The following is a 17,936-nucleotide window of genomic DNA, read 5'->3' on the forward strand; positions in this document are numbered from 1 at the left end:
GCTAGATCCCATCACAAACGCAATGCTGTGATACCTCCCAGCCCTCCCCGACACAGAAGCCACAGCCGATGCTCGCTAGCAAAATCCTTCCCCCCCCAGGGCCGGACCCCTACCCATCTCTATGGCAGCGTCCCAGGAATCCCTGGGGACCCCTTACCCACAGAGCTCCCTGCCCCAGCTCTGGTACGGGGCCCGCACTGAAATCCCTTCTGGGAAGAGCCCACCCATGGGGGCAGGGAAACGGGAGCTGCTGGGAATCGTTTACAGGGGTGAGGCTGCCGATACCCAAACTGCCCCCCAATCAGCCCTGCGGCTGCCCCACAGCTCCCCTTGCAGGGCCCGGGCTGGGTGAAAGGCCCCAGGAATGGCACTTACCCTCAGCCTTGCTGCTCCGGCTGTTACACTTGAGCTCTCTGCAAAGGGAAGAGAAGAGGCATTTAACCCGGAGAGCGGGACCTTCCCCGCACAGCCTGGAGCTTAGATTCAGCTCAGAGACCCCAGCCCCGTGTTTGCACCTCCCAACCCCCGATTCCTCTCCCCCACCCTGGACAGCTAACTCACTCAGAGCTCCCCCAGCTGGCACGGGCTGTAGATTTCTGATGTGCCCATCACCGTGGTATCGGGGCCACAGTAAGAATGCCACAGCGCGGTCGCTCCGACGGAAACCAGCGTGCGTTGCATGTGCCTATGGCATGGGCTAGATTTGGCCCAAAGCTCTGGGATTGAGGCAAGGATTGAAGGCGTCTCGCTAACTCTTTCATTCGACGCAAATGGTCTGGTCTCACGCTGACCCCTGGCTGGCCCCAAGGGGGACGTGCCCTTCTGCCGCAATCGGGCAGGGTAAAACCAACACAGGAGCATGGGATTTGGGGCTCTGTGCGCTCCTTTCAAACACAGATAACGCACCTGACCTGTGCCTGGCCTCACACGGCTGAGCTACAGGCTGGGAATCTGCCCCGGGCCTCGCACGGCTGAGCTACAGGCTGGGGATCTGCCCCAGGCCTCACACAGCTGAGCTACAGGCTGGGGATCTGCCCCAGGCCTCGCATGGCTGAGCTACGGGCTGGGGAGCTGCCCCGGGCTTTGCACGCCTGAGCTACAGGCTGGGGAGCTGCCTTGGCCTTGCACACCTGAGCTACGAGCTGGGCCTTGCACACCTGAGCTACAGGCTGCGGATCTGCCTGGGCCTTGCACGTCTGAGCTACCCCTGCCCTTAGGCTGGGGATCAGCCCTGGCCTTTGCAGCCTGTCCCATGGGCAGGGATGCTGCCCCTGGACTTTGTACACCTGCTCCACAGTCCCTGGACCTTGTGCACATTTTCCAGCCTGCTCCTTCAGCCTCCTAGTCCCTTTGCACCAGGCCGAGAGTGCCAAGCAGCCCACACCAAGGGAAAGGGCTTTGTGGATGTACCACCGCTAGGTGTCCCCTGTGAGCTACGGATCCTCCTCCAAGTGTTTATGCATATTAACCGGTTAAGCCTGTGCACTCCTGGATTCCTTCCCCACCACCCCCTCCCCTTCCCCGTCAGCAGAGCTACTCCCACCTACTGCTTAAAGTTTGCAACCTGCGCTCCTTGTGGCCTGAGAGAAAGCCCCTTTGTATTCCCCTTTGTGCCCGGCCAGCCAGCCCTTTCCTTCCACCCAGTCGCCTGGAGAAGCAAGCACCTGGCACTAAGGTTTGGAAATGGATCAATTACAGCTTGGGCGTCCCCTCCCCCCGTGCTGGGTCTGCAAGGAAGGAAGGAAGGGGACGAGCGAAAGAAAAGTTCTTTGTTCCCAGCTTTTCCCGAGGATGGATGGGTCTGGAGCAGAGATGCCCCTGGCCCCATCTCCCCCCGCGCCCCGCAGGCAGTGAGGGGCTCTTCAGGAGACATGGCTTCATTCATCCTTCCAGAGCAGGGAGGGCCGGGGTCTGGCTCCTGGCGGTCAGGCCGGGGACCCTCGTCAGCAGCCCGAGGCAAGGGGAGAGACCCCCATGTAACATCCCCCATCTGGATGGGCAGCTCGTATTGCAATGGGGGGGCACTCACCCCCACCACCGAGCAGATCTCTACCCCCACACACCCATCAGTTGTCCCCTCTGGAGGGCTGGAACCCAGCCCCCCCACAGGGCCAAGCTTTTCCTGGGGGTTAACCCCGGTTCCCTGAAGAACTGTACTTAGACGCTTCGGGGTTCTCCTGTCACTCTGGTCAATCCACCTCCCCGAGAAGCAGTCGGTAGGTGAATGGAAGAACCCTTCTGCCCGCCCAGCTGCGTGGGCACTGGGCGTCAGGGCTACCCGCTATGCCTCATGGGACGTGGGATTTTTCGCAGGTAGCCAGGTCGCCCTGCATTTTAGGTGCGTGGCTAGGCCTGCGCTGAGCCGCTCCCCTGCAGCCGCATGCTGCCAGGCTGGCCGGACCGAGAGCACCCAGAGAAGCGGGAGGCTCCCCCATCCAGCCCAGTAGGGCGTGAACGCCAGCACTATTAAACACACAGCAAACACCCCCCGTGCCAGGGCTGCAGCTGGGAGGCTGGGGTGGGACCCAGCAGGCTGCTCTCAGACTGTGCCCAGCTGTTCCGGCCTTGTTGCTTTAAACAGGCTAAATAACGAGGAGCTGCTGGCTCTTCTGCGCCCCCCGCACCTCCCCCACCCCACCCCACATAAGGCAGGAGTCTTTCCCCCCTCCCCCCAGCAGCACCAAACAAAACCCATTTGCAAGACAGCAGGAGAGGGGGAGGGGTTGGTCCGCTCCTCCCTCACCCTGGCAGGAAAAGGGCACCTTGCCACCGAGGTGCAGGGTAAATCAGGGAGGGATGGGCACACAGCATCCTTCCCCAGAGGCTGGAACTGCGCAGGAGGCTAGGACACCCGAGGGTCAACTTCTGCCCCCTCCTGCCAGGCCTCGTCCCTCCTTTGCACCCCTCCTTCTCACTCCCTGTTTAGCATTCCCCCTCCTCCGCCTTACTGCCCCCTCCCCAGCTTTCACGTGTGGTTTTCAATGGCTCTTGCCCTGCTCCGAATCCCTTCCACCCCCAATAGGGTGACTAGACAGCAAATGTGAAAAATCAGGACAGGGGGTGGGGGGTAAAGGAGCCTATATAAGAAAGAGACCCCGAAATCGGGACTGTCCCTCTAAAATCGGGACATCTGGTCACCCTAACCCTCGAAGCCCCTCCGCTGCTCATGGAAAGTTGCTGCAGCAGGAAGTGACCTCAGCTTTTTGGCAGGCCCCGCTGGGCACTGCCGTGTGCTAGGGCCGGCTGGGCGCTGCGCCATGCTCTCCAGCACCCTCTGCGGGCTGGGACAGAAGGCCCCTGTCTCCACCCCGCCTGCCCCAGCTCAGCCATTTCAGCCCCACCGCATGTCCCCCCTTGGTCAGCGTCATCTGCCCCACGGCTCGGCTCAGGCTCCTGGGGCCTGCCTTTCACACACCGGCAGGGCCCTGGCTCCCCTTCCTCTCCCGCCCCCTCCCCTGGAGAACACCCGGTGCTTAGGGCTGCCGTTTCCAGGCAACGCTTGGCCAGATGTGGAGTGAGAAGGGTCAGGATCCCATGGAAAAGCACCAGCGCCAGCAGGGATCAAACACAGCGCGCGGCTGTCGTTATGTGCGGGGCAGGAGGAGAGGCAGTGTGGGCCAGTGGCTGCAGCAGGGGGGACGGGTACACCAAGAGACCCGAGTTTGGACCTTGGGCCAGTCGCTTCACTGCCCCGTGCCTCAATTTCCCCTCTGGGTTAATGATACTGACCAGCCTCCCTGGGGCAGAACTGCCACGGACAGAGGAAGCAGTGACGGGCAGTGGGGAAGCTCCGGACATTGGACCCTGTCTCTCCCTCACACGGGCACAGAGAGGGGTGCTGGCAGACGTGACTGGGGTGACTGGGTTATTTCATTGCACTTAGGAAACAGGCTGCCTGCCAGGGCAAGTCACCATGGCCCAGGGTGGCTATTCACAGGCAAGTTCTCTGCGCAACGTGCCGCCCGGGGCCTGTGCTCGCCCAGCCTGCTCAAGGGTCAGGCTCCATGGGGAGTCTCTGACAGCAGCCAGCCTGGACAGTGAAGCTGGGTTTTGGCTAAGTGCTGAGTGGGTTTTATAGCTGGTGAGGGGCGAACTGGGAAAGCTTGAGGTCTAGGCAAGCTTTCCCTACATAGCTATGCCAGTGCCCTTCAATCCCAACCTGCAGCCCCCCTGCCTGCTACGCCAGCCCGGAGGTCACCATTCAGCACAGAAAGATCAGTCAGCCAGAAACACCGAGGTGTCCACCTACTGGGAGCCCCCCTCGAACAAAACACAGGTGGAGGTCTCGAACAGAGGTGGGCAAAGCCCAGAGCCAACCATTTGTCCCCTCCAAGCTGGGCGTTCTGATGAATGGAGCTGGCTCCAAACCCAGGCTGAAGAGGGTTTGCAGACCTGACCCCTCACTGCCCCAGTCAGTTCATCCATCCTTAGTCCCAAGTGCCAGGCTAGGGCCAAGTGCCCAGGTGCTACCACCCCCTTCACTCACCGCCCACCCCATGCCAGCTGCAGCAGAGACTGAGACGCTCGCCGCGGGGCAAAGGCAGGTGCTCCAGGGGAGGCAACGCTGGCAGGCCCAGCTGCTGGGGGTGGGGGGAGAAACACAAAGGCCCCATTCAACCCCGGGCACAGCCCCTCTGCAGCACGCCTGCTCAAACGAAGGGGCAGGGGAGAGACAGGCAGCACAATCCACCCGCAGGGATCCCCCAGAACACCCTAAGGGGCGTCAATCAGATATGCAGGCCCAGATCTTCAGATGGCCCCGGCCTCCAGTGCTCTGGGGAAAATAAAACACAGTGCTGCTCTCCCATCCCCTATAGATAATATGGGGCTCCCCCCCTGCCCATAGATAACATGCGGGGAGCGATAGCTCAGTGGTTTGAGCATTGGCCTGCTAAACCCAGGGTTGTGAGTTCAACCCTTGAGGGGGCCATTTAGGGATCGGGGGCAAAAACTGGGGATTGGTCCTGCTTTGAGCAGGGGGTTGGACTAGATGAGGTCTCTTCCAACCCTGAGATTCTGTGATAACACGAGGCTGGCCGTCATTCTCTATAGATTACATGGGGCTGCCCCATCCTCTGTAGATAACCTGGGCTACTTCCCCATCCCCTATAGATAACACGAGGCTGCTCCCCCACTCCCTTGCAGAGAACACCGGGCTGCCCTGCACCCTGGAGCCGTTACCTTGGCCGCGAGTGCTTGCAGTGCAGATTCACTTTGAAGTTCCTCTCGCCGCCGTCCGCCTCGCTGTCAGGCTGGCGCAGCCCGGAGCCCTGGGCGCGCTGGAACCACTCGGCTGGCGGGCTGGCTCCGTTTTCCAGGCCGATGGGCTGGCAGGCGAGGGAGCTCCCATCTGTGAACAAGCAGCACACAGACCCGGGTGCGTGAGCCAAGGGGGAATGCAGAGTCCCGCGCGGGAGGCAAGGGAGAGGCAGGGGAACTTGGCGGTGATGGGGGTTTGTTTCAGCCACAGGGGAAGGGGCCCAGAAATGCCCTTCCTGCGGGGGGAGAGGGAGCAGGAACACCACCTGGGGCGCAAAGGGACAGCGGCTCTCTCCCACCCCCATCCCCCCTCATGGCAGACCCTGGGGAGGCCGCATTCAGCGGCTGGCGAAGGGGGCTTATGCAACCAGCAGCACAGAGCCCAGCATGGCACTTTGCTGAATCGTGCTCCACTCTGGCATCTTAAACACAGGCTCCCACAGGGTTATTCAGCTTGTGTGCGCGCGCGCGTGTGTGTGTGTGAGAGAGAGAGAGAGTGGGTACAGCCAGCAACAGGCATTCACGCCTACCCATCTGTCTGCAACTGTCTGTTTGTCTAAGCCACTCTCCCTCCCTCTCCACCCCAATGTGCCAGAGAGAACTGACAGGCTCCCTCTGGCCACCGACGGAGGGGTGACGGCGCTTCCTCCTCCCCCTGTGTCGCCCCCCATGCCCGAGGTCACTGCTTGGGCAGCGTTCTGTACACAGATGGCTTTCGATCAGCCTGGATGGAAACACGGACGTGGCTCAGTTCCGGCTGGCTCCCGGACGCAGGGCCCTGGCCTGTCCCGGTGGCGTCAGCTGCAGGCCCCGTGCTGACATTTCCAGTGTTTTTCCAGGGTGATTCCCCTCCTGCCCAGCCACCACTCGTCAATTCAGCCCCATCCCCATCTCGCTCTTTCTTGGCTTCTCTGACTCGTGTCTGTTTGTCCATCTCACTCAGGATCTACCAGAGCCCTAGAGGAAATCAGCCAGGCTCAAGCTCTGTATTCGGGTGTGCTGCTGGATTGCGGTTTTTGCTCTCTCTTTGTGCGTTGGTGCAGATGTGCGGGCGCTAGTGTAGGTCTCAGTGTGTGTGTGCATGCCTCTGTCTCAGTCTCTCCTGGATTGTGTTGCTCACTCTTTGTGCAATTGTGAGTCGGTGTTATTGTGGGTCTACCAACCTCTCCTGGGTTGTGTGCACGCGCCTGCGTTCCCATGCGTGTCTCTGTCTCTCTTCCTCTGTATACTTATGTGTGTGTGTGTGTCTGTATCTTTGTGTGTCCGCCGGTGCCCCTCCCAAGTGTGTCTGTCTGCTCCCCACCCTTAGCTTGTGTGACTGTCCCTCTTCCTGTCTGCCTGTGTCCTCCCCCAACACACACACACAGAGCATGATCCAGACTTCCCATTGCTTGCATTAGCGTGACAACTTATCAACAAGGCAGGGAAGGAGAATTCAAACCTGTCAGTTACTCAGTCCACATCTCTTCCCCTCCTCATCCTTGGGTCTCCTGGCTGGCACAGAAATGCAGGCAGCTCTGTCTCCAGCCCTGCAGAGAGCTGCTGCTGGCCTGGGCGGTGTAGAGTTACACCAAGGGGCAATGCGGAGCAGCAAAGTTTGCACTAGAAAGACCGGTCTAGTCTCTCATGCAGCTGCTAATGCGCCCGGAGCTGGGAGCTGCTGGAGGAGAGGCAGGCAGGAAGCGCACAGACGACTTTCCAGAACAGCCCCCGGGGTACCAATCCCCCCCCCCCCGCGCACATGCTGCTTTCCCTTTTAATTCGAGTGAAACGTGGAGAGACTGAAAACCAGTCAGGGACTGGGAGCCTGCCCTGCTGCTGGGCCTGGGATGGGACCAGAACCGTGTCTCAGTTCAAGAGTGGCTACGTCGGGTTCAGGGCAGTTTTATGCCGGTATAAATCAGGGCAGGCTGTGACTAGAGGGATGCAAGCTCATGCCACGCACAGCCTGGGCACACCCAGGCACAAGGACACCAAGTTACCCGGCCACACCCAGGGCAACACACGTTGCACACAAACACACGCACACGCATTGGCCCACACGCACCCCGAGAGACACGCACACAGTTCCAGAGACAGACAGTCACCGACACACACGCAGCTCCAGCCAGCTTTTGCACGGGCTCCTCTCTGGCTGTAACAAGACCGCACTTGCTCTGGGTTATTAAAGCCTCTTAACGACTAGGCACAGCCCTGAGCAGCTGCTGAGCAGACAGAGGGGAGGCAGGAGGCGACTCCCCCCCACCGCAGGCCCCCCAAAGGCAGAGGGGTTGGAGCACACGGCTCTGCGCTAGACGTAGGGGTGAGATATGGGGATCTGCAACGTCTGATGGGCTCAGCTGCTACTGACGCAAGATGGGCCATCAGGGGATGCTCACCTGGCCAAGCCAGAGACTGCGACCTCCACCCTCCACCCCTGCTCTGGGGCCTTTCCAAAGGGAGGCCCCCGTGGGGCGCACCAGAATGCAGCCCCCTGCCCTTGGCAGAGCGAGCCAGGATATCGGAGGCGCCCTCCACGGGGGTCGGGGCAGAGTCTTTGCTCCACCAAGCTGGCAGGGGAGCGACTCCAGATTGGCACCACTGGGACCGGGCGTAGAGCTCGACGGAGCTGTGCATCGAGAACAATACACCTGGCTCAGTGCAGAGCCCAACCAAGCTCCCATCAGAGCCACTGGCCTGGAGAAGTGGCACTTCTCCTCCGGCGCAGCCCAATGAGGCTGGGGTCCAGCCCAGTGCACGACGCAACGCAACAGACGGGGCCTGAGCACAGAAAGCGTGTCCCCTGGGGCAGTGACGCGGCTGTTGATGGGGCAATAGCAAGGCTTGCTCATGCAGATAACACAGCGGGCTCCCGGCGAGCCTGGTGTGAACGCAGAGTAACTCCTCTGCGTTCCATGTGGGGTGACTCCGGATTCCCACCTACAACACGGACAGCAGGGCCTGTTGCGGGGGCTCCAGGCCCCCAGAATAGACCTGGGACTCGCTCCCCTGTGTTATACAATGGGCACTGCCCAACACAGCCTGCTTGCTCCTCTCCCAGACGGCCCCGGGCACTGCCCACCCGGCTTCGATGCCCAGAGGGAGTTGGGGGGTGGGAGTGATGGGACCCTGTCACTGCATGTGCCTAGGGGGCGGCGAGCCCCCACCCTGAGCCGAAGCCTGGCAGAGCCCAACCCCCCTCAGCTGGGGCGTGCTGAGCGCTGGCAGACACAGCCCAGAGAGGGGTGGGAGTGGGCTGGGGGGGGGCTGGGGGGAGGGGCCCGCTAGGCGGATGCTCTCCACACAATGTTCACTTTCACCTCCTCTGCTCCGCCTCAGGCAGCCTGCCACATGTTCTGCATTAGGAGCTCTGCACTTCACCATTCCCGGGTTCTTAGCCAGGGGGAGTTTTTCCTCTCTCTCTCTCTCTCTTCCCCCCCCCCCCTCGCTGGTTACAAAACAGGACTAGAGACCACACAAGAGAGAGAAGATGCATGGAGGGAGAGAGAGAGAGAGAGATGCATGGGGTGGGAGATGTATGTGGGGGGGGAGAGAAAGAGATGCCTGGGGAGAGAGAGGTGCCTGGGAGGGGAGAGAGAGAGATGCATGGGGGGGGGCAGAGAGAAGGGGAGAGAGAGATGCATGGGGAGGGGTGGGGAGAGAGAGATGCATGGGGGGGGGGAAGATGCCTAGAGAAGCAGGAGGGAGGAAGAGACACAGAAGGAGAGAGGGAGCAATGCACAGGGTGGGTGAGAGAGAGAGATTGCAGTCACCTCTGTTTCCCACCTCCTGACCCCTGGAGCCTCAGAAAGATAACAGCCCCGAAGAGTGCTGACTCGCCTTTCAGAAATCCAATATCCTCCTGCCTACCTGGGCTCGCCAGCTTCCCCCCCTCCCCCCCCCCGGATTAATCCTGCTGCTGAAAATCTTTAATTAGTTTAGCAGTTTCAGGCTTCCTGGTGGCAGGAAGCAGAGACACAGACTCCGCCAGCCCTCCCCTCTCCGGGGAGGCTGTCCAGCGCCCTCTGCTCCACGCCGGATGGATGGGGGGCAGAGGGGGTTCCCTCTGAAGCTCTAATCCCCCTCCCCCCGCTGGAGAAGGTGACTCTGGGAAGGACACAGCCTCTTTCAAGGTGTTTAATTCAGCCTGAGGCTGAGCTGGGGGTGGGGGCCGCCAGCTGTGTTCAAGCCCGCCTTGAACCGCTCTGAGCCCAGCGGGCGGACAGGGTGGCGTGGGCCGAGCGCGAAGGGGGAGAGCTAGGACAGGGCTCGTTTGCTCCAAGGACTAGCCCCACCCCGGTCAGTGCCACAGCCCAGCCCCGCATGCCTGCACAAGGCTGGGGTAACGGCGAGGCTTCGCTGTGCCGCTCGCCCACCCAGGCGACAGCTCCTGGCCAGCGGTGCCATGGGGAGACTTCGTTAGGCCAGGGGGAGCGATTGTCATCAACCCAGCGGAAAAGTGGCAGCGTCCCATGGGGAAGTGACGTGCCCCACATAGCCATCGGAGGAGCTAATGTCGGAGATGAGATCGAAGTGGGAATGCCCTGCAGGACACGGACGGGCACTGGCACTGAGGTCTGCCCAGATACCACGGGGATGGGCTCTGCACTGAGGCCCGGGGCCTGTCCGGATACCACAGGGATGGGCTCTGCACTGAGGCCCGCCCAGAGACCACGGGGATGGGCAGACAAACAGCAGTCACCCAGCAGCTGCACAGACTGGAGCGCAAAAGACATTTGCCGGGTCTGGACGATGCCTGCTAACTCCTTCACTAACCAGGATGTTGCACTGAAACAGCGCCACACGTTGGCACCCTTGGGCTGCAGCCACCTCAACCTTCCCTGGCTTCCCAGTTGGCCAGGCTGATTTGTCCTTGGCTCCAGAATTTTTCCCACCCCCCTAACAGCCCCAGTGCCCCTCCTTGCTGGGGGGCCACTGGGGTGGCGAGACGGCAAATGTGGAGCTCTCTCAACGTCGCCCTGTCGCTCAGAGCTGTACGCCAAACAAACCTGCTCTCTCCTCCCTCTTTCTGCCCCTCGGCCATTTGTAGACAGTGCTTTGTTGGCCCCAAATACCCACAGCAGTCACGGCTCAGCTCCCGCCAGCCCCAACCTGCTCCATCGAACAAATGTTCCGGGAACCAGGCCTGGGCTGGCTGACATGAATGGAAATCAGCAGGGTGCTGACTCCCCGGCAGGTGGGTTCAGAGGGTTTCTGTGTTTGTCCAACCTCCCCGCACTCAGCTCCTCTCCTGAGCTCTGCAGGGTGTCAGGGGAGATGATCTAATGGGCCCTTCTGGACTTAAAAGCTACCTGAGTCTGAGTCCTCCCCTCTGTAGCCCTATGCAGCCCTGGCCTCCCACCCCACCGTCTCACACTCATGTCACTCCCCATCTTGCTCCCCCTGAGCCCCACGGCTGCAGCATTGACCTGCCCTTAGCATCCTTTCCAGAACACATCCAAGGCAGGGTCCCTGCCCGGGAGAGGCCAGCGTCTGCTAGCTCGGAAAGCCATCACCACGCCCATCCCTGTGCAAATACCACCACCACTTCCCCCACAGCGCTCACAATGGCGGGGCAGTCTCTTCACCCCCCTTCCACAGCTGGGGAAGGCAGGCAGAGAGGGGAAGGGCCATAAGCCAAAGCAAACAGTGAGGCAAGCAGCCCAGCCCAGTGTGTCCCCCACACTGACACCTCCGCAGCATGGGGGGAGCCACAGAGAAGGGCTCAGAGCAGTGGAGGGCGGAAGAGGCCTTCAGCAGAGACAGGGTGGATGGGGAGGAGGAGAGGCGGGGAGGTGGAGGTCACTTGGAGAGAGGAACAGATGGTGTGTAGTGTCCCAGGGGCAGGAGCTCAGAGGTTACCTGGGTGGGGAGGCACAGGTAGCCCCGGGGTTTCCCTGGGAAAGTCCGAACTTTAACCGATTCCCCTCCCCACATCCAATGGGCTGCTTTATATCAAAAGAAAACAGAACGAAGTATTCACCCGTGCCACCCACCAGAGCTCTGCACTGGGCTGGGGGAAGGAGTCTCCTTCCTGCCCCGGGCGCACCCCCACAACTGGGGGATTCTGTTTAGTTTCATTAGAAATACAAAATGCAGATGAAAAGTGCACAGGCCGGGGCTGGCCAGGTCCGAACCCCGCCCCGGGCCGCAGGGCTGTGAAGAGAAACAAACCTATATTCTCGGTGCAATAGGGAACCTGAAACGCCAAAAGAAACAAACCCAGAGATCTTCTCTGAGCAGGCTCCAACTAAATCACCCTCCTCGGGGCAGTCAGTCCCAGTTCCGACACACTGACACCCAGGAAGAATCTGGCCCCATGGCTGTCTCTGTCACTCTCCTGACTATGCCCATTTCTGTTCCCGCGCCATTCCTCAACTGCCTTTTCTCACCATCTGGTGCAAGAGCCTTCTCCTCTGCAGCTCCCGCCTGTACTCTCTGCCTATTGCCGAACTGCAGGTCTTCCCCCCCTTGCTCGACCTTTCAAAGGTCATTCTCCCTCTGGGTGAGGTTTTTCATAGGAGTGGGTGGGTGAGATTCTGTGGCCTGTGCTGTGCAGGAGGTCGGACTAGATGATCAGAATGGTCCCTTCTGACCTTAGTATCTATGAATCTATGAATCTGTCGGCACAGTGACTGGGCTATTGAGCGCTCTGTGGCTCTTGGGGGAAGACGGGGAGGTGGAGGAGCAAAAGGAAGGATGGTATTGTGGCTGTGGACTGGCACTCAGTAGGGTGGGATTCAATCCCTGGCCTTGCTACAACCTTCCTTGGGAAAACCAATTTGTCTCTCTGTGTCTTGGCTCCCCATCTGCACAACGGGGTGATAACCCCGCCTCTTGTCTATTTCAATCAGAAAGTCTCCAGGCAGGGCACTGTTTCTGTGCAGCGCCTGGCACACCTGGGCCCTGGGTAATACCCTAGAGCAGGGGTAGTCAATTAGATTTTTGCTAAGGTCCAAATTTCTCGGTCAAGGTAGAGTCAAGGTCCAGACGCAGAGAAAATAATAAAAAAGAATAACACTAACAACAATAATAAGTAAATAAAAAGATTCCGAGGTTGGCTCAAAAGTACCTGGCGGTCCGGATTTGGTGATCCCCCTGCCCTAGAGTGACGCTCTCTCAAAAGCAAGTGGCGGTACATTGTAAACGCAGAGTCCTTCAAAGCCAGGGGATTTCAGAACGAGAACTGGGGGCTTAAGATGCAAACCGGAAGAACTACCAGGGATCGCCCGCCCCCCCCTTCCCGCTCTGGTGAGACAGGGGACACAGAGCATCAGTGAAGGACTCAGGGCTGATGGCAGTGGGGACAGTGCAGCCACAGACCTCCTGTCACCAAATCCTTGGATGCGAATGCAGATGGAGTTCAGAGACCTGCCTGTGACTGATGCTGGATTCAGGAATAAGCCTCTTCCGGGATTCACCGGCTGCCCAGCCCCGCAGGGCGCTGCAGCAGGCTTTCCAGAGAAGATGAAACAGGCACACGCTCGGCTGCTCTCACCCCCTGGCACCTCCTGTCCATGTTACTGCACATGAGGTTCGCCTCGCCGATGCCCCCGCTCCCCCAACCCGTCACTGAGCCCCCACCGGCCTGGGCACGCTCCCGCTCGGCGCGCCGGTGATGAGCTGGTATGGATTCGCAACTCCAGCCTTTTATCAAGGACTACCCTCAACAAGTCTGTGCTGGGGGGGCGGGTACCTCGGCGTAGCAACTGCAACCCTCGGCTTCCTCCCCCCCATTCACACAGACATTCCGGGGGAGGGCAGAGACCTCAGAAGAGAAATTTGTCCACCCAGCTTTGTCAGTGCCCCAGAATCCTGACCTGAGAACCTCCCCCCCACCCCGCCCGGCTATACCACTCCTAGCTCCTCCTCCATCTCTGCCAACTCCCGTCTGTCCTGACACAAACCGAGCCCCCTCCTGTTCCCCTTCTGCCTTCCTCTACCCCAATGCCCCTCAGAACAGAACTGCAGCCCCTCCATTCCTGCTGTGGGCCTGGGGCAGCCCACAGCCTTCCAGATCTCCTCTACTTTTCAGCAGGGGCAGCCGCTCACACTGAACCGCGGTGGTGGCAGCAGCACGGCCAACCCAAGTGTTAAAAAAGTCATGAGTCAGACCCTCCCCACCTTCACCAAAATCACAAGATTTGTTTTAAAAATCACAAACCGTGGCGGCAGTTTTTTGTATTTGTCTTGCACCTTTCCAAGCAAGAAACTATTCCCCCCCCCCCACCCAATGAAAACTGAGATTCTCACATAAATCCCAGGACTCCAGGAGCTGGAGCCATAGGAAACCTACGGAATCATTGCGAGACTCGCGCTCAAACCATGAGAGTCGGCAACGTGGCTGCAGATTGGCTGAGTGAAGACTGAGGGGTAGGTGGAGACCAATAAAGCCATTTTATCTACTTCATTCCAGCTGGGAAGCCAGGGTTTTGGAGGTGAAACACCAGAGGACTAGGAGGAGGTGTGTATGCGTGTGGTGGGATTGTTTGACCTTAACGATAGCCATCATCCTGCAGAAAAGAACGACCCTCTCCTGCCGTGCTCCCATCACTATTCGCGACACTCGATCCTTCCTTTTCCCCCCACAGCTGAATTATTTTTTTGTGGGGAATTTATAAGGAGGAGACGGAGACAGATGGCCAGAGTGTTTCATCTTAGATAGCGGGTCCGGCAGACTTACCTCAGCTGCTGGGTTTCCTGGAACAACTCCTATAGCCCCCTGGGAGCAGAGTTTCCTAGGTTCCAGGGAGCTCTGCTGCCTGGGGCAGAATCGGGTAGCTAGCCGGGCAAGTTCTCTCCAGCAGAGATGGCCGCAACCCAGTTCCACTCTAGCGGCAACGGCGAATGGAGAGAAATGTCACGTGAGATGCTCCATGGCGGGCGCTGGGAGCCTAGCAGCGGGGTGCAGAATTGCTAGGCAGATGGCCCCATTATGGGCACCGCCTGGGAAACTCCCACTCTTTGGATTTGGGTGGGAGACCTGGCACACGGAGCTGGCGACAAGCCTCCATCTATGGAGCATCTCCAGCGGCAGGCCGACTTCCAACGGCTCAGCACCACCTCGCCCTGAAGAACTCTCACCCGCTCCAGGCCCGGCGTGCGCGCAGGACCCTCCCACTCCTAGGCACATGGGTGCAGCCCACCCTGCTGCCTAATTCTGCAAAGTCTGCTCTCCCACTGCTGCTAGAGGTGTGTGCTCCCTTGGGGGGCAGCTCTGCTAAGAGAGGAAGCCACCGCAGGGGCACCAATGGCACCAGTCAACTGGTTTCCTCGCCCCTGCCTTGCCTTGGCTCAGCATGGCCTTTACACGGCGACCCTAAGAGAACCGCCCGGCCTCCTCCCTGACCACGCACCTCACCAGCGCGGCTCATACCACTGCATTCTGGGAGCATGGGCTTTCAGGCGACCTCCAAGCACTGCCCGGTGGGAAAGGATTAAGGAGCCCGTCTGACCTGGGAGCAGCTCAACGTGTCTGTCTCCCCCGTCCATGCAGGGTGGAAACCACGAGAGATGCTGCTGCTGCAGCCAGACTGGACGGACGGACGGACCTCCTCCCAGGGCGCCCCAGTGCTTGTGCAGCTGTCAAGGGGGGCCGCTGACGGTGCCCAGGCATTGCACGCTCCAAGGGGCCCAGCCAGTGGCTTCTTTTGGCTCCATCCCACCTGGAGCAGACAGGGCCTTTGATGCTCGGCCCACTTGGTACCAGTCAGCCCAGGGGGCTTTGCTTGTGCCTCTTGAAAGGGGACTTTTCCTGCTGGAGCCATCGGTCTGGGTAGGGGCTGCCAGGCAACAAACTAGCCTGCCCCCCACATGTGCGGGCTCAACGACGCAGCCACCACTTGTGTGTGTGTGTGGGGGGTGATTCTATCCTTAAAGGCCAGACTCTTCCCTGCCTCACCGCCCCTGGATCCAGGGGCGCAGGACAGGGTTTGGACCCTTGTTTCCTACCTGGCTGGGATGGAGCAACTGGGCCTGCCTCCCTCCAGCCCCTTCTCTCCCCACCCCTTCCCCTTCCTCAGAGGGGCTCAGGGAAGAGGGTTCGGCGGAGGGGGTGGGGGAGATGGGACTTGGGAAATCGGCCGACAGATGGACTGCCGAAGCCGTGGCACCTCGGCCGGCTGGAACGGAGAGCTGCAGTTCAGAGAGAGCTAGCAGGGAAAGGGGCTAAATTTAGCTGCCTTCCTCGGTGCCAGCTTTGTTCCCCCGCCCCGCTGAGCTGGAGACGGTGCTCCTCTCCTCCAGCGGCTTCCTGGCCCAGCATGCCTTGCATGGCTGAGCGGCCAGCCTGGAGAGGGGCCGTGCCGACGCCTGCCTCTGCTCTCAGCCTTATTGTCCCTGGTGTGGTTGTTTCCCACCTCGGGCCCGACCTGCCCAGTCACCCACGCTCCACGCCTGGGCCTCGTGCCCCTCACTGCCCCCTCGGGGCGGGATGGTGGCTACCATCCTGCCCCCAAGTGTCTGCAGAACGTTCCCCCCCCAGAGACAGACCACAAGGCCGAGCACAGGTGTATCCCTGCCCAGCGCCCGCCCCACCCAGTACCTGCCCTACGCCGGCCCATGGCACTATCTGGCTTTTTTGCGCAGGGAGGGGGCTCTTTTCCCATCTCAGGCTGGCTATGGAAGCCAAGCCGAGGTGTGTGTGTGTTGGGAGTGGGGGGTGGAGGCTGGCAGGTGGACAGGCTCAAATCTCCCCTTGGGGAGTCTGCATGGGCTCATCTGCCTTCTCCCTATGGCACGCGGAGGGTTAACGCCAGGCAGGCTGGATGCTGGGAGGCCAGTAACATTTGGAAGGCGCCAGCTGGAACTGTGCCCGTCCCAAGGTCTAGAGCTCCAGAGGCTGTGCTCCCCAGTGCCAGGGGGAGAGGGGCAGGAAGGTGGAAATACACAGACCCGGGGGAGGCAGAGCGATCCCGCTGTGTGTCTCTGTCACACAGGCTGGCGTGCAGCGCCGCACACAGGCTCCAGTCACCTGCGCGCCCATCTCGGCTTTTAGCCCCAAGGGCAGGAGAGAGCCAGGGAAGTGCAGGGTGGGCAGCGGAGGGCGTGATGGACAGAGCGGGAAAACGGCGGCGAGGGAGCGAGAGAGTTAGAGGAATCACTAGGCCCCTGTTTCCTGAAACTGGCTCAGGTGTGCAAGCCCATGTCCCCCGCTACCAATGCCACCGTCTGCCCTCCTAGCCCAAGGAACCAAGTCTGGGGGCTGGCGGTGCCCAGGCACCGACCCGCCCTTGCCAGGTGACCCACCCCTGCACGTCCTTATTTTAGGCCGGCGCGAGCGCAACAAACCCAGGCTGGGTTTCCATCCGCCCAGCCCCTGTGCACTTCGCTGACCATGCTGGTGACTCACCAGCAAACCGGGCGGGGGGGGGGAGGGCAGATAAAGGGATGTGGGGAGGACAGAGGTCGCTCCCTCGGCCAATTTTAGAAACCAGCTAGACAAGAAGGGCAGAATTCCCCGGCAGGATTTACGACCCTGCTGGTGGGCTTTCGGGGGCATGCATTCGTTGAGCGGAAACGCCTGGCCGAGGAGCCGGTTTCCCAGGAGACCCAGACGTCGGTGCAGGAGGCTCGGAAGGGCCGACGGGGATCGAGAGGGGCCTGTGGAGAGCCTGCCAAAGGAGGCATGTTGCTGCACAGATCCCGGTGGCTGGGGGGGGGGGGGAGGGCGGGAAGAGAGGTGAACACCCAGGGACAGCATAACGCCTAAGTGAGTGTGCCAGTCAGGCATGTGAAGCAAACACACACAAGCTAGAGCTCCCCATCTGCCATTTGCAGCGAGAGAGACCCAGGCCGGCGAGCCACGGCACCCGGTCCCATCCCCAGGAGCGGGCCACAGGAACAGGAGACGCTCCCTGGAGCTCCCCCCTCCCAGCCCAGGCCAACGCTGCCCCTGTGGGACACTGAGCTGGGAGAGCCCTCCCGGGTCCCCCAGCCCCACCCCTCGGGCAGGCATTTACACCTCAGCAGAGTGGGGGCGAGGGGGCTGCTGGATCAGAGCCGTGCACTGCCCTGGAGTGTGAGAGGCAGGGCAGTGGGGGCTCAGCAGCTCCTGGTTCAGACCCCAGCAGGGGGGTGCCGTTGTGTCCAGTGGGAGAACTGAGGGGGGCAGTGGGAGTGTTGGTGGAGGGAAGCTGTGTCTACTCCCCTAGCTGACGGGGTTGATCCCGTGGGGCTGCGCCCCCCCATGCAGCGCTGCCCCAACCCCCTGGAGTGCCTGCGCCTCTAGCTTCCACCTCTCCAGCTTTCCCACCTCCCAGGTACAGCCAGGATGCTGCCTTGAAGCACCTGCCGCTCCCCCATCTCTCATTGCACCACGTCCAAGCTCCTCACCTGCAAGACCCCCTCCCCGCTCATGTCCCCTCCCTCTGCCCTCCCTGCTCTGCTCCCCCCTTCCCTCTGTTCCTTCAATCATGCTCCCCACGGCACCCAGCCCCCCGTCCTCCCCTGCCAAGCACCCCCAAATCCACTACTTCCTGGAATCCTTCCTGCCCCACTCTCCTTGTCCCCTAACACTTGTTCCCCCCCGTCCACCCCTCCCAGAGCTGGCACCAAGGCTGAACGGCGCGGAGGGGAGAGCACCACCACTTTGTACTTGTACAGAGCCTTGTGCCCCGGGATCTCAGAGCACTTTCCCCACACTAATGAGGGATCCCTCATGCACACCTGCGAGGCAGGTACGTATAATCAGACCTGTT

General features: G+C 60.7%; 1 protein-coding gene across 10 annotated transcripts in view; it reads right to left on the reverse strand.

Annotated features, from left to right (window-relative positions):
- The window catches only part of AHDC1 (AT-hook DNA binding motif containing 1), a 114,434-nt gene that overhangs the window by 14,966 nt on the left and 81,532 nt on the right, over positions 1-17,936 (reverse strand). For 9 of the 10 annotated variants that reach the window (XR_006278251.1, XR_006278253.1, XR_006278252.1 and 6 more), the window contains 2 exons: positions 5,182-5,350; positions 376-413 (listed from right to left, as the gene is read on the reverse strand). Coding sequence is in view for 5 of the 10 variants with exons in the window: in XM_043506110.1 (XP_043362045.1) it covers positions 376-413; positions 5,182-5,350 (207 nt within the window). In the remaining 5 variants the exon portion in view is untranslated. Of the gene's footprint in view, positions 1-375; positions 414-5,181; positions 5,351-6,700; positions 6,945-17,936 lie in introns of those variants that run through there. The other variant, XM_043506114.1, reaches the window with a different exon arrangement.

The sequence above is a fragment of the Dermochelys coriacea genome, chromosome 19 (genome assembly GCF_009764565.3).
Source record: "Dermochelys coriacea isolate rDerCor1 chromosome 19, rDerCor1.pri.v4, whole genome shotgun sequence".
NCBI classification, from domain to species: domain Eukaryota; kingdom Metazoa; phylum Chordata; order Testudines; family Dermochelyidae; genus Dermochelys; species Dermochelys coriacea.